The following is a 13,870-nucleotide window of genomic DNA, read 5'->3' as shown; positions in this document are numbered from 1 at the left end:
AAAAATTTATTGTCAGAAAGAGCGGTGCTGCAGTGGCACAGGCTGCCCAGTGAGGTGGTGCAGTCACCATCCCTTGTGGTGTTCCAGAACCGTGAGGATGTGGCACTGAGGGACGTGGGCATGGGGCTGACAGGTTAACGGTTGGGATAGATGATCTTAGTGGCCTTTTCCAACCTCAATGATTCCATGATGCTATGACATAATCCTGAAGAATTATAGCTGCATGCAGTCCTCCCACAGCACAGCCACGTAAACACACCAGGACAAACTTCTGGAAACGGTCAGGCTCTGTTGCTCTGGGCAGGGCAAAAAAAAAGAGTCTCTTGAATGCCGACTGCTTCTCCTTCCTTGGCTCTGGTGACCAGAAGTGCTGATGAGACGTTTGTCAGCGGTGATCCCTACTCCGCCCTCCCGATCCCGCCGCCAGGTGGCGCCGTAGCGCTGCCGGAAGCCGTGCGGGACCATCGGCGGCGGCGGGACCCGCCCGCCCGGCCCGGCGCATGGCAGCGCGCTGAGGCGGGCCGCGCCGGGCCGCACCGCGCAGGGCCGCGCCTGGCCGGGTGGCTGCGGCGGCGGTGGCGGCCGGCGGGCCATGCTGCTAAAGCTACTGCAGCGCCAGACCTACACCTGCCTGTCTCACCGCTATGGGCCCTGCCTCTGCCTCGGTGGCCTCGTCCTCATGATCGTCTCCGCCCTGCAGTTCGGGGAGGTCAGTACGGCGTGGCAGCCCCTTCCCGCGTTCCCTTCCTCCGTGCGGCTGGGCTGGCGGCGCGCTGCAGCTCCTTCGCGCTGGGCGCCGCCTCCGGGGGAGCGGGGGCTCCATGGGAAGCGTACTATGCCCGGTGCTCCGAGCTCGTTTGGATTAGCAGCGGTGGAAGGGAAAAGCGGCTGCAGCTCGTGGGGGCAATCCGTCCCCAAGCCCGGTTTAAGCTTCTCGCACTTGTTGGCGCTGCTGGGTGCGAAATCCGCCCTCGCGGAGTCGTGCCGCTCCCCGGCCGCTTGCAGATACGAGTTTTGAGTGATTCGGAGGAGGTTGATAGATAGTTTTTAGCAGTCCCGGCTTGCTCCGGCACAGAGGAGCTGGGAATAGGCTGTGCGCCCCAGGTGTGTGCTGTCGTGACCTGTGCCACTGTTTGCACTGCCCTTCTGGGGTTTGTCAGTGCTGTTATTCTGGTTTTGGACGGGCTGGTGGGATTCTTCCACAGCCTTCACGTGGCAACCAGGAGCAACGGGGTCCTTCTCCCTTCCAGAGATTAAGGAGTTAAATATAGCCTGCACTGGACTGTGTTACACCGCTTGCTATTCAGTATAATTTTGTAAGCGATGGGATGCAACTTACTTGGTCAGTGTCACATGCAAGCAGACTGGTATTTCCTGATTCCAAGATTTCTGAAGGAACACTCTCTCGTTGTTGTGTGTTTGTTGGGTTCTCCTTGTTATCACCTGTTTTGTTTTGATCCACTCTTTCACACTTCAGAAAAGAGAAGAGCCAGTATTATCTGAAAGTCTGCAGTGGCACACAGTCAGAAGTTCAGTTTCGGTCAGAACTTGCAGTCTTGTCTGGCCGTGCTCCCTGCCTGCCGTCTTGCAGCCTTCAGAAATTCCTGAAAGGCTTTGTAACCAGGTGTGAGTTAATGATGTGATACTTTCAGCCATCCATTTGTTTGTAATTGTCAAATTGGTCTTGAAGCTGATTGAGATACATCTCTTGGTGCTGTTAAACTTTGAATAAGCCTTTGATTTTCTTTAGAATGAGGACTCCAGACAAGCTAGCATTTCTGAGAACTGCTTCAGTCCTTGTCCAAGTTATGGCTGACTTTGCTGAGTATCAAACCCACTAATTAGATGTTTTCCTCCCAAATCTTAGCTTTCTACTTCCAGCTATGTTACTATCAAAACTATTTAGAAATCTTAGGTACTATTTAGGCAACAAACAAATCACTGGCAAATACATGTACATACATTTTCAAAACTGTAAGTTAAGGAAAAAAAAGCCAGCTGACCAGAATTCTTCTAATGGGACTCTGCAAATGCATTCCTACTCCTGTCCTCCAAAAATAACAAACTGAACATCAGCACAAATACAAAAAAAAAAAAAAAAAAAAAAAACAACATCAAAACCACAATATCTTTTGTTGTCATTTTTAATACAAAAGTCAGTAAGAGATGTTTGCATGCATTTTGCTATTTATGTTTTAAAGTGTTCCTGTTTTGGCAAATAGTGGTAGTTAAAGGATTTGGTAGACTGAGCTTCTGAGAGTAAAACACTATTAGACCTCTTCTGGTAACCATACATAGAATAGAAAGCATTTCTGTTCTTTACTATGGTCTGCTAGGCAGTAGCTACTACAATATATGTAAGAATTTTATGCATGAAACCAAGACATCTTTCTAGTAATTATCAAATGAACTGTTTTTAACGTTCTGTGGGACCTTTCAAGGGCATGCAGTAATATGTTTCAGACCCTGTTATCTGAGCAGAGTATGTAGTTCCTTTTTTTTCCGCTGCACTTCAAAAGTAGATGATGACAGAAAAAACACTGAGATTGGAATAATATCCTAACAGCCTCAAAGATGAAAAAGAGCATCATTTCAAGAAAAAGATTAGCCCAGGGAAATAACAGTGCATTTAAGCATGATTTGGGAGCTACAGTGTACAGGATAGCCAGGCCTCAGCCAATGCTGTAGCCTGGTCATAAGTTAAACTTTGGAGTTTCACGACAGTTCGCCTACAAACAACTTGTAGCTGACCTTCCATTGATCACTCAGCCTTGTCAAATGTTTTTCAGTTAGAATAAGGGAGCCATTGTTTTCACACAGCTGATACAGTATCTCCTAATTGGGGGTATCTTCATTTTTCTCTTTTTTTTTTTTTTTTTGTGATGTTATTCCTTAGTGGCTTTATATATCTGTACGTAAAGTTGAAGCAAGGAGGCCTTAAGGTGCTAACACAGTGCAAAACAAACAGTAGAAAAAAAGAATGTATCAGATGGGAAATAGGTAACATCTTAATAGACGTCTATCTAAAGAGAGCTGCTATGGTTCTTTAGTATAGTTGCACAAACAGACAAAGTAAATGTTGGAATGGTTAATGTCACTCTAGTGGAGAGCAGTACAGCAAAACATTATTTTACTCAAATACTTCTGTACTTCTTCCAGGAGCAGGTCATTGTGCATCAATTCATAATTAACCATAATTACAAATGTTTATGTCTAGACAGCTTTCAGTGTGTATGGTTTTAAACTAATTATTTCGCAAAAGGACATAATGACTTGAGTGTGAAGAAGTGTAATAATGTTTTCGGTATTTAAGGAAGTAGGTATTTTTGCTCAACTTCCAAATCACATGTCCTTTGTCTAGGAGGAACGAGACTGTACAGATGTGATTGTGATTGCAGTGAGACCGTGTGCAGCTTTGGAAATAATTTTGATTGTCACTGACACATGATGAGGCTTCTCTGTCCTGTGTATGCTTTAGAACTCTTTAATTTACTTGAGCAGGCGTAAGGGTATAGAGACTCGTCGTCTTAAAATGGAGGGATGCAGCCTCAAAAATTATGGGTTTCAGTGCTATTTTAGAGAAATGGTGTGTTTCATAGTTGCCACAAGAAATAAGGAGTAGTGCTACTTGAATCTAGGCAAGTACTGCAAAGTAATACTATCATCTGGTGGTGTCCCATCCTCCCCCTCAGTACGTATCTGTAGGTATGTTATTGGATAAAATAAACCCCTACCCTTTTATCTCTTGTAAACATTGTGAGATGGTACTGTGGTTTTTCAAGTTAATCTTCTGCTGCAAAAGATATCGTAGTAAGTTTGTTTCAGAGTAAAATCTTTATTTTTTAAATTCATGTATTTTTCAGTCTTAAAGTAGTGGTCCATCTCCAAGACTTAGCTCACTGGCTCACAGGGCTGGGTGAAATTCAGTGTCAAGTTAAAGGGGGGAGGGAAGTTTGCAGCCTGCAGAAACACTGAGCTGCTGCATGAGCTGGGCTGCTGTGTGAGCCGTCACCTGCAAAGCGACTGACTTGGTTTGCGCCTGGGTTAATATGCATAATTTGATGTGTCCTGGCCTGACTGTTTGCTTTCAAAGGTCAGATTTCAGAGGTATGAGAATAGAAAGGAAGACCATGAAATTTGTGCAAGGTGAGGAAGTGGCTCTTGCTTGCTTTGAATCATATTCGCTTTAAGATCTCAGTTTTGAGAAATTGCTGTGTTTTGAAATGGTAAAAGGCAAGGCAGAGGTGATCAAAACAAACTTAAAAAGTGACTTAAAAACTACATCCAAAAAACGTGAAGCCCTTCCTTGCAGGAATAAAAACTAAGCTTGTTTTAAATCAAGCGTGCTGCAAGTTCTGCACCTGATTCCTACCTCAACGTAATAACTTAGGTTGGATTCATTTCTGGTCACGTGCATTAATACAGAGATTAGCTTGAATGAAAATGGTCATGCTTGAGCATTTCAGAAATAAATGCCTAATTTTAGAAGTTGGTGGCGTATAGTTGTTTATATTTTTTTTTCTTTACAGGTTGTGTTGGAGTGGAGCAGAGATCAGTATCATGTTATGTTTGATTCATACAGAGACAACGTTGCGGGCAAATCGTTTCAGAATCGGTGAGCTTTATTTGCAGTTGGAATATTGCATGTTTTACTGTTGAATGATTTCTCAAATATTTATATCAAGTATTCTAGATAAAGTAAGTAACTGTTGAGTATGACTTTTTGTATGGGCAATTGTATGAGTAATGAATTACTAACGGAGAGGTTCCAAAATTGTGAGTTAGTGCTTAATATCCCATTGTGAAAGTCTGGAATTTGTAATTTCTAATCATAGATATATAAATCTTAAATACATTTAATTCATCCAGTCTGTAAGGAAACAGCGAAATGACAATAATATTAACAGTGAAGGGGAAATATGATATATTTTCCATATTAAGATACAAACTTATTTTGAGCTTTCCATGACGTCTCAAAAAAGGGATATTATTTAGTAGAAAAGTCACAATGCTAACAAGAAGCAGCATTTTAAAGGTGAACACATTGAAGTCACCCACAGCAAATTGGAAGCCAAGTCAGATGGGTCATTTGCATCAGTTTTGCTAACTGCTAAGTAGGTTCTTGTGGTTTCTGAGTTTGTGTCTGAGTAGTCATGGGATCTGTTGCTCAGGAAGTCAATGGACTGTGAATTGGTAGGTGGAAGAAGCTACTAACAAGTTGTCATCTGAATCTTGAAGCACTGATGCACTTGACTGGAAAAAGCCCTGAAAGCAGATGTTTAATCTGCATTGAGGTTTGTTGAATCATGGGACAGCAGAAATGATCAGATCAGTTTGTCATGCTTGAGTGGGTAGGTGCAGGATAATTCCTTAAATGTGTGTTACATTGTATTTGTGAATACTACTCACTTCTATAACCTCATCTGACTTCCCTCCCCTAACTACCAAAGAAAGGCAGATGAAGACAGTGATACAACTCATATAGATCATTAGCTTTGCGTATACATCTTTCTGCAGAGTTGAAGTGAAAGTGTGATTGTCTGTACTAAAAGGTTGCCTTTGTGCTAAGTAATTAATGTTTTTATAAGATTGTACTGTCATGGTGTAGAAATAGTTAACTTCCATTTCTAGGCTGTATTGTTATATTTCATTTTGGATGTGTAAAGCATTCCTTAGTCAACTTTCACAGAAGTCAGCTCTTACAGTGGAGAGCTTAAGGGCGTAGTTGGACTGTACTTGTTCTTAAAAGAGGTTCAGCAAGGATTGAGATCACAATATGGTGGCCTGGGAGGGATCCAGAGGCTGCTGTACTCTTTAGCAACTGCAGACACTGAGACAATGAGGCTTTGTCTTCTGGCTCTAATCTCTGCTGCAAGCATGGCTCTCCCACATATGCAGACATCACTGGGATGGAAAATGTGTCCTGGCAGGTGCACAGACCTGCAGACAGCACACAGTGAGTCTCCTGTTCCTACAGCAAGAGAGGACTGCTCTGGCTTCATCTTCAGATCTTAGTTATGCTTTTTGATTTGTGTGTAGAGATAGGTACATTTTGGGAAAGGAAAAGTGTAAGGGATGATCTGAAAAAGATAAAAATCCTCAGTCTCAATGGTTTTTTTTCTGTTTGGTTGTTTTTTTGTTTGTTTGTTTTTTAGAGGCATTGAAATAAATCAGAAAGCTTTGAGAAGATGAATTCATTGCACTGTTACTGGTCCTAATTGGGGCCACTGTAAATTAGGAGCAACAAATTAATTATGTATATTTTTTATGATTATGTCTGATAGCCACTACTTTTCTCAAAGATGTATGCTAACCATTTTAAAATGCATTAAGAAATTTTTCCTAAGTATTCAGACAATTTGTAAACAAATAATCTAATGGATCTGCAAGCGAATCATTTATTTTGGTAGCTTTTTAAAAATTATCTCTTTTTAGCCATTGCTAATGAAGAATGAGCTTGCCACACAAGGGTTAATTCAGAGCTGTTATTCAGTGCTACAAATTGAGTGTAGAGAATTACATAGTTATATTTGCTGTTGTACAGAAATATGCTATTAGCAAATGATAAGTTGGGAAGGGTTTCACAGGTGTGTAAATAGTGCTAAAATTGCATCACACCATAGAACAAGTTGGAATTCAGTCTTTCCTTCTCCACATTTTATGTTCTTAAGTGAAGCCTGCGTAAATAAACTCTGCACTTTGCCTAGAAGACTGAGGGTTGTGATTTTGAAATCAGCTGACTTAAGTCAGATATGAAATGCTCCTCCTAGCTGTACAAGTCAAGGCATTGTCAAGCCAATAGTTTAATTGATCACAACAAATGCAGAACAGCTGATGGAGCTCCTGCCATTGAATTTCTGCTGCTAGACAAAATCTATGCAGAGATGTGCCTGTTAATGAACCAGAGGTTGCTCTGTCTCCTCTTGCTGGGTATTCAGATTGTCTTTAGAATGGCCCTCCAGCATCTTTTAGGTATCATAGAAGCTTTAGAGTTGGAAGGGACTTCTGAAGGCCATCTAGTTCAGCTCCCCTGAAATGAACAGGGACACCCCAGCTAGATCAGGTTGCTCAGGGCCTCATTTAGCATGATCCAGCCTTGCCATGAAAGTCTCCAGGGACATGGCATTAACCACATCTCTGGGCAACCTGTTCCTCACCACCCTCACTGTAAAAGAGTTTTGCCTTTTATCTAACCTAAAGCTTCCTTCACTGAGCTTGAGAATCAGAGGGAAGATGGAAGAGATGCTCGCCGTGTCTCTCTTTGCATGTTGTCTGAAGGGTGCATTGAGTGGGAAGGAGCACCTTTCCTTGAGTAGTTCATTGCTTGGTCCTGTAGATCTTAGCATTGGAATATTATCCAAATTCTGCTTTTCTCCTAGCTATGTCTTCACTTATCTTTCATGGAAACAAAGACATCAGAGCGAGAGAGAGAGATTAAATTCTGAGGATCTAAACTTATTAAGTACAACTTAATATGCTTGGCAAGCGATTGGATTGTTGCATTTTGCTGAAGTCTGCGTAGACCATCTACAGTTTAGGAAGATATTAGCGAGTAGCTTGATACTGAAGCTTCTGAAGTTACAGTTGTGGCTGCCACGTGTTGTGTGGGGCTGAAGGGTTTGTCTCTGGCAGCAGCCTGGAGCACCTGCAGAAACAAAGGTGTGGGCCTCAGAGTAGAGATAACCATCAGCAAATAGAAGAAAGGTACTCAGAAACCTTTCTTTGCTGCTTTTGCATTAAGTATGCTGGGACAACTGTAAGCAGTCAGCTACAATTTCACAGTATTAAATTGTGTCGGGCATAGATTTGATTGCTGTTTCTGGTATCTGAAGTCGTACAGCCTGCTGAGGTTGTTAGCTGGTGAAATCCCAAGTACAAGATCTAAAAGGTGTTCTAAGATAAAGACCTGGTACTTGTGAGATCTTACTCCCTCTGGGAAATTACCTGACACCACAAACGATTTAAGACTTTATATTTCATGCTGTCCTGTCTAATTTTAGCAGCTGGTGCATTAAGGATGTGCCTTAATGACGCTGGTACTGGCTTGAGAAATATTTAATGGGCTGTCGGGAGTTGGGTTATAGGTTAACATGTCACTGAAGTCTAGAGCATAAATTTCAGATTTCTTTAGTTACTGAGTTGTTATGCCTGTTCTATATCCTTTTTAGATTTTGTCTGGGCTGTTTTGCCAAAGGCTCATTTATAATTGAGGGGTGATATATATTTAGCTGAAGGGATGATTTTTTGCTTTGTCTTGTTTGCAGCTCAGACACGAAGTAATTTTGTTGTTTGACAGAAACTGCTATTGTAGGATGCCACAGACGCTTGTAATGTAATATTAAACAGCTCATGTAGCTTTCATCTGAATTATGTAGGCTTTGTTTACCCATGCCAATTGATGTGGTATACACCTGGGTGAACGGCACAGATGTTGAACTGATCAAAGAACTGCAACAGGTCAGAGAACAGATGGAGGAAGAACAGAAAATAATGAGGTAATAATCATATGTATTTTTTTCAATCCTACTGAAAACAGCAATCTGATGTACTAGCCCTCTTTCTTTTTTCCCATGTTGCTCAAAGCAAGTTTTTCTTTGTTTTGATTATTCTCAAATCCTTGTTTAAGTTCTACATTTAACTGGGAAACAGTGCCTAATCAAGAAGCTGCTTAAAATACAGAGCATAATAATTTGAAGTAATTAAAGCTGTTTTATCTTGAATTTGTAAAATGCTATTCAGAAAACTGTGCTTTGTGTACAGGTCATTTTGTATTGATTTCTGTAACTGCTTGCAAATAATAAAACAATCATAAAACTATACATTAAATTTTTGCTTGCACTGGGCTTAATAAAATATGTTTTTTTAAAGGCTCCTTCTTAAAATTTGATTTGTAGTCTCCAAACATAGAAACTGAGGAATATCATTCATACACATTAGAAACATATTTTTCAGCCTTCTAACTAAGGCAATAAGGAGGAAGATGTAGTGATTGTGCTACTCTGGCCTGTAAAAGTACTGATCTAAGGGCTTCAAGTAATACGTGGCTTTGTGTTTAACAAAGGCATTTTGCATTACCGTTGTCTGGGCATTGTAACCATTGATTTAGTTCTTTATAGACAACTCTGTGGTAATGTGTTCTGCTTGAACCAGAAAAATACTAAATGAAAGAACAAGGACATATTTTAAATATTGAACATAATATTTTAATTGAGAATAATCTGAAATTCACAAGTGAGTTTAAGATGGACCTGAATTTTGGCATGTTGTGACTTGCAATTAGGTATCTTTCACAAATGAAGTTGCTACTACATTGTTTAAACACCTTAAAGGTAGACAGGGCCTCTGCTCTGAAACGATTCTGCATTTATTATGCAAACATTTGTATTTTCAGCTCATTGATACTAATGGGCAGAGAGATGCTGTAATTCCCTGTTTTACTAAGAGGAAAACACACATTGTGTTCCCCCATAATGCTGATTTGGAAAGTGCGTCAAACTCAGGAGTAAGGTTCAAGTCAGTATCAGCTTCAGCATCTAAAGGGACAACCAGTTTCCCTTTTATGTAATGTTGGTTGGTTTTTTTTCCTGATGTATTACTGAATTGTTTAGCACAGTTAGAAGAAGTTATTTCTTGAAATCAAGGTAACTGCAGAAGGCAAAGGCAAAGAATCTGCAAATCTCTGCTAATGCGTATGTATTAAGTACTGCAGACTTAAACTTAGTAAATTGCAACTTTTTTGTTGATCCACTTGAGTTAAACTAGTCACTCTCCAGATGCTTTATTCTTCAGAAGGAGAGAGTAACTTGATGGATAGTGTGTGTAGGAGCTGCCCTTGTGATCACATTATGATGTTATTTTTTTCTTTTGCATGTGGCCAGTGCATGGTAGAACTTACCAGGACACACATGTTCACCAAAGCAGTGAATTCAGTCTTGTTTCAGCTCACTTCAGCCTGGTTTATTATTGTTGCTTTTCCTATAAACAGCAGTTTAATTAAATAATGTAGTAATAAGCCCTAAAAATCTTGTTGGCAGAGTGTCTCTGCTGCAGATCCAGCACAGCCAAGAATTTTTTGAGTTCTGCTGCACATGGGTGAACAGTGGGGAAGCACGTCAGCCTGCTCTCTCCTAAAGTAGGCCACAGGCCAGTCCTTGGCACTTTTATGGCTGGGCTATCTGTGCTTTCACAACATGTCCCTGACTCAATTAGAGCTCTGAAATTAGATTAAATTCTTTATAGTCAACTTAGTGTTATTTAATGTAGTTGTTTTAATTTTGTAATAGGGAAATCCTTGGAAAGAATGCAACAGAACCAACCAAGAAGAGGTAAGATGTTATTTTTATTTTTATTTTATTTTTTGTATTGGCTGTAAATTGAAATAAATTATGGTCTACTCACTTTCAGCTGAAAGAAAAATGCTGGCAGGGGGTAATGTTTATTTTTCTTATTTTTTTATTTTTTTCTATTTTTTTAATTTATTTTTTATTTTCTATTTTTTTATTTATATTATGCTTTCCTTCTATGCAGTTCCAAGAGGTCGACAGCTTGATAATATACATGCTAAATAACAGTAATGTGATAGTGACAAATATGAGCTCCTTAGTTGGACAATTTCTGAAGTTCAAAAATGATATGCTTGTCATTGGGTAGACATAGTTCATATTCTGCATGAGGATTTTTAATGTATATATATTTGGAGCTTTACAATTCAATGACATTAAGATTATTTTTTTTTTCAACTGTGTCTTCGCCTTTCATCTGTGTACATAGCACTGCAAGCACTTATTTGTGAGGGGCCAAGGCTCTTGAGTCTGAGTGCTGCCAGGAAGCAGCAGGGCCTGCTTTGTCTCATTCTTCATTTGGCTTAGTTGTTCTGCTGTTTAGAGATCTTTATAAGGTCTTATCTGCTTTGAATCTCAGCAAACTTTGAAATCTGAAAAATCTTCAAAATCTTAAAAAACAAACAAACAAAAACAAACAACAAAACAACACCATGAGTGAGAAAAGAAGTATTTGGTGGAGGGGCAAGGGGTGGGAGAATGAGTAATGGAAATGCAATAAACTGTAGCAGTGGGATGCATGTCTTCTGCAAAATAAGCATACTCTTTAATTGTTCCCTCCTTCCTCCAACAGACTTCAGGAAATAATTGTTCAGATTTTACAAAACCATCTTTTGTTGCACCTGATATTGATTTGTTTTGTGAATTTTATATTGATGTTAAATATACCTTTGTTATTTTTCTGTAGTGAGAAGCAACTGGAATGTTTGTTGACACACTGCGTTAAAGTGCCAATGCTTGTTCTGGATCCTGCACTGCTGACCAACATCACGCTGAAAGACCTCCTGTCCATTCATCCTACTTTACAAGCTGCTAATAATATGTTCTTTGTAGCAAAACCAAAAAATCCTTCCACCAACGTGACAGTGATTGTTTTTGATAACCCTAAGGATGGTAAGAGTCTGTCTGTCAGATTCCAGATGGTTTTCCAGAGTTTTTAATTTGGTTTTCTTTCATTGCTGACTCTGCCACTAATTTGCTTTTTGTCTTTAGCAAGTCATTTAGTCTTTCCCCCTCAGTCTCATCCTCTAAATGATGACATCAGAGATAGTGGCTCTTACCTACCAAACAGCTGATTATGAAAGATTAAACAGTTCTGTGCTTTAAAGTACTATTGCAAAAACAAACCTGTTATCTGAGAATCAGTGTTGCATTGATAATCTCACAAGACTGAGGATTAGATTTAGAAATGTTTTTTTAATTGTTGTAGTATATAGGCTGAATGTTGTGCAACAACATTCTGCCCTTCCTTAAATGATTGCACACCTTAAATTATCTGTATGTTCAACACACATAAGTAGGGTCTTGGACCAGGCATAGGCTTCTTATTTAAAGATGTAGTGCCCAGCCCATTACCACCCACTTGCCCAGACTTCACTAGTGTTTGTCTTGTCACAAAGAATTGTTTGCCAAGTATAAAGACAAATCTTCACTCCTTAAGCATTCTAAATTTTCAGTTTAAAAAAATGTACTGTAGTTACTGCAGTATAGAAGAAAAAAGACTTCCAGTTTTTGATTGCCAATGCATTTTATTTATCCTAGCTGAAGCTGCCCATTCTGGAATGTTGAAAGACAACAGCAAGCATATAGTATGGAGGGGTTACTTGGTATGTACTTTTAAAAGTTATTAATTCTTTTTGCTTTTGTGTATCTTAAACCTTGTGTGTTTTTAGGAAGTGTTTCTGTGCTATTCTCTCTCCATAGCTCACATATAGTAAGAAGTGAAAAATGTTTTAAAATTACCCTTATTTCAATTTTGCATTTTAAGTTAAATGACAAACTATATGCTATTAAATCTATCAGCTGCTGAAGGGTTGAACGAATGATGTAAATTACTATAGATGGTTAAAAAAAAAAAAAGAACTGCCTTTGTACCCTATATTCTTGTTTTTAGACTACAGACAAAGAAGTTCCAGGTCTAGTGTTAATGCAAGACTTGGCCTTCCTTAGTGGATTTCCAGCTACATTCAAAGAAACAAATCAGCTGCGATCAAAACTACCGGAGAGCCTGGCCTCTAAAGTAAAATTGGTAAGGACTTGGAGTAAAGAGTAACTTATTTGTATTGTTTTTGTTTGCTTATTTTGAATGCTTTCTACAGATCTTGCCTATCTAGCAAGAGAACTGTTGCAGTTGATGTCATCCTATTTCTGATAGTAATCTTTTTTTGTATGTATGTGAGACTCTTCTTGAGCTGTGAAGAATAGTAAACAGTAGATCAGTTGCTTTCAAAATGCCAATTTTCCTCTCTGTGACTGTAAGTTATTAGGTGTTAGATTTGTTAGCCTGCAATAAGTTAAATAAAATGGTATATTTATCTGTTTCTCTTAGCCATTTGCTATAGGCTACTGCCTTACTAAAGTGTACTGAATTACAGGATTGTTTGATGTGACAGAATTTTGTTTATGTGGTTTCTTAGCTTTTTTTTCTCCTTCTTTGGTTTTGGAAAAGTTATTGTAATAGTCAAAGCAATTAAATTTTTCACAGCTGAACATTGTATTTATCTCTTCCAGTGTTCTGTATGGTCCTAAGCCAGTTGTACATCAGCTTACCCATCTGCAAGGCAACAAAAGATCACAACTTATACGATTGTGTCACTCACTGACATTTTGTCTTTCATCCTCTTCTGTGTTTGCACACCTTTTGCAGTTACAACCTGGTTTAACAGACAGATAGAAAGCTGCAGAACTCTGTGAAAATCATTGACTTAGGCATTGGAGAGATGAGACTAAGCTCTCTTTCTGAAGTAAGAGCTTAACAAGGTGAAGAATAGCTGTTCTGCTACCAGTTAACTAAATCCAGTGTTCTGTAAAGGGAACAGCACAGAGACGGTGGTAGTGTGAGAGGGGCTGAGAGAGTGATGTGAAGGGAACTAAAGAGGTGTGTAGAGAATTGGGATGTCAATCCATACAAAAAATGTCTTCATTTGTCTAATGTCTACTTACAGGATGTGACAATTCACTTTATGACTTGTTGGTGCTTGAAAGAGCATGACTTGCTTTCCTTGTATCTCTTTAGCAGTCTATGTTATCAAATTGTGTATTGTGCTGCAGCTGAATAAAGCGTAACTGGTTTTGTAGGCTGGTCACACTCCAGATGAATGCAGTCTGAATTTCTTGTCTTGGCTCCTGTTAGAAGATTGGTTTAGAATCTTATTAACAGTGGTTAGGAATAATACTAAGTAAACATATTTGTACCTCTCTTCTTACTGCTCTTAAGTAGCTTAATATAAATAGCTCTTAATTAGCTTTTAAAGCTTAAATAGCTCTTCTCTTTTGATTTTGTTTACATCTTCTGTGTATTTGTGGACATA

At 39.4% G+C, this 13,870-nt stretch overlaps 1 protein-coding gene across 5 annotated transcripts in view; it reads left to right on the top strand.

The window, feature by feature from the left end:
* The first annotated feature begins 543 nt into the window (after positions 1 to 543).
* GNPTAB (N-acetylglucosamine-1-phosphate transferase subunits alpha and beta) overlaps positions 544 to 13,870 on the top strand; it is a 39,654-nt gene continuing 26,327 nt past the window's right edge. For 3 of the 5 annotated variants that reach the window (XM_052669297.1, XM_052669296.1, XM_052669298.1), the window contains exons 1-7: positions 547 to 709; positions 4,530 to 4,615; positions 8,376 to 8,495; positions 10,284 to 10,325; positions 11,248 to 11,453; positions 12,102 to 12,166; positions 12,454 to 12,588. In XM_052669297.1, coding sequence (XP_052525257.1) covers positions 593 to 709; positions 4,530 to 4,615; positions 8,376 to 8,495; positions 10,284 to 10,325; positions 11,248 to 11,453; positions 12,102 to 12,166; positions 12,454 to 12,588 — 771 coding nt within the window. In that variant the 5' untranslated portion in view covers positions 547 to 592. Of the gene's footprint in view, positions 710 to 4,092; positions 4,147 to 4,529; positions 4,616 to 8,375; positions 8,496 to 10,283; positions 10,326 to 11,247; positions 11,454 to 12,101; positions 12,167 to 12,453; positions 12,589 to 13,870 lie in introns of those variants that run through there. The other 2 variants (XM_052669300.1, XM_052669299.1) reach the window with 2 other exon arrangements.

Source organism: Tympanuchus pallidicinctus, unplaced genomic scaffold (assembly GCF_026119805.1).
Source record: "Tympanuchus pallidicinctus isolate F22 unplaced genomic scaffold, pur_lepc_1.0 scaffold8, whole genome shotgun sequence".
In the NCBI taxonomy this organism is placed as follows: domain Eukaryota; kingdom Metazoa; phylum Chordata; class Aves; order Galliformes; family Phasianidae; genus Tympanuchus; species Tympanuchus pallidicinctus.
The sequence above is the reverse complement of the archived record's forward strand: the minus strand, read 5'-3'. Positions and strand labels throughout refer to the sequence as shown.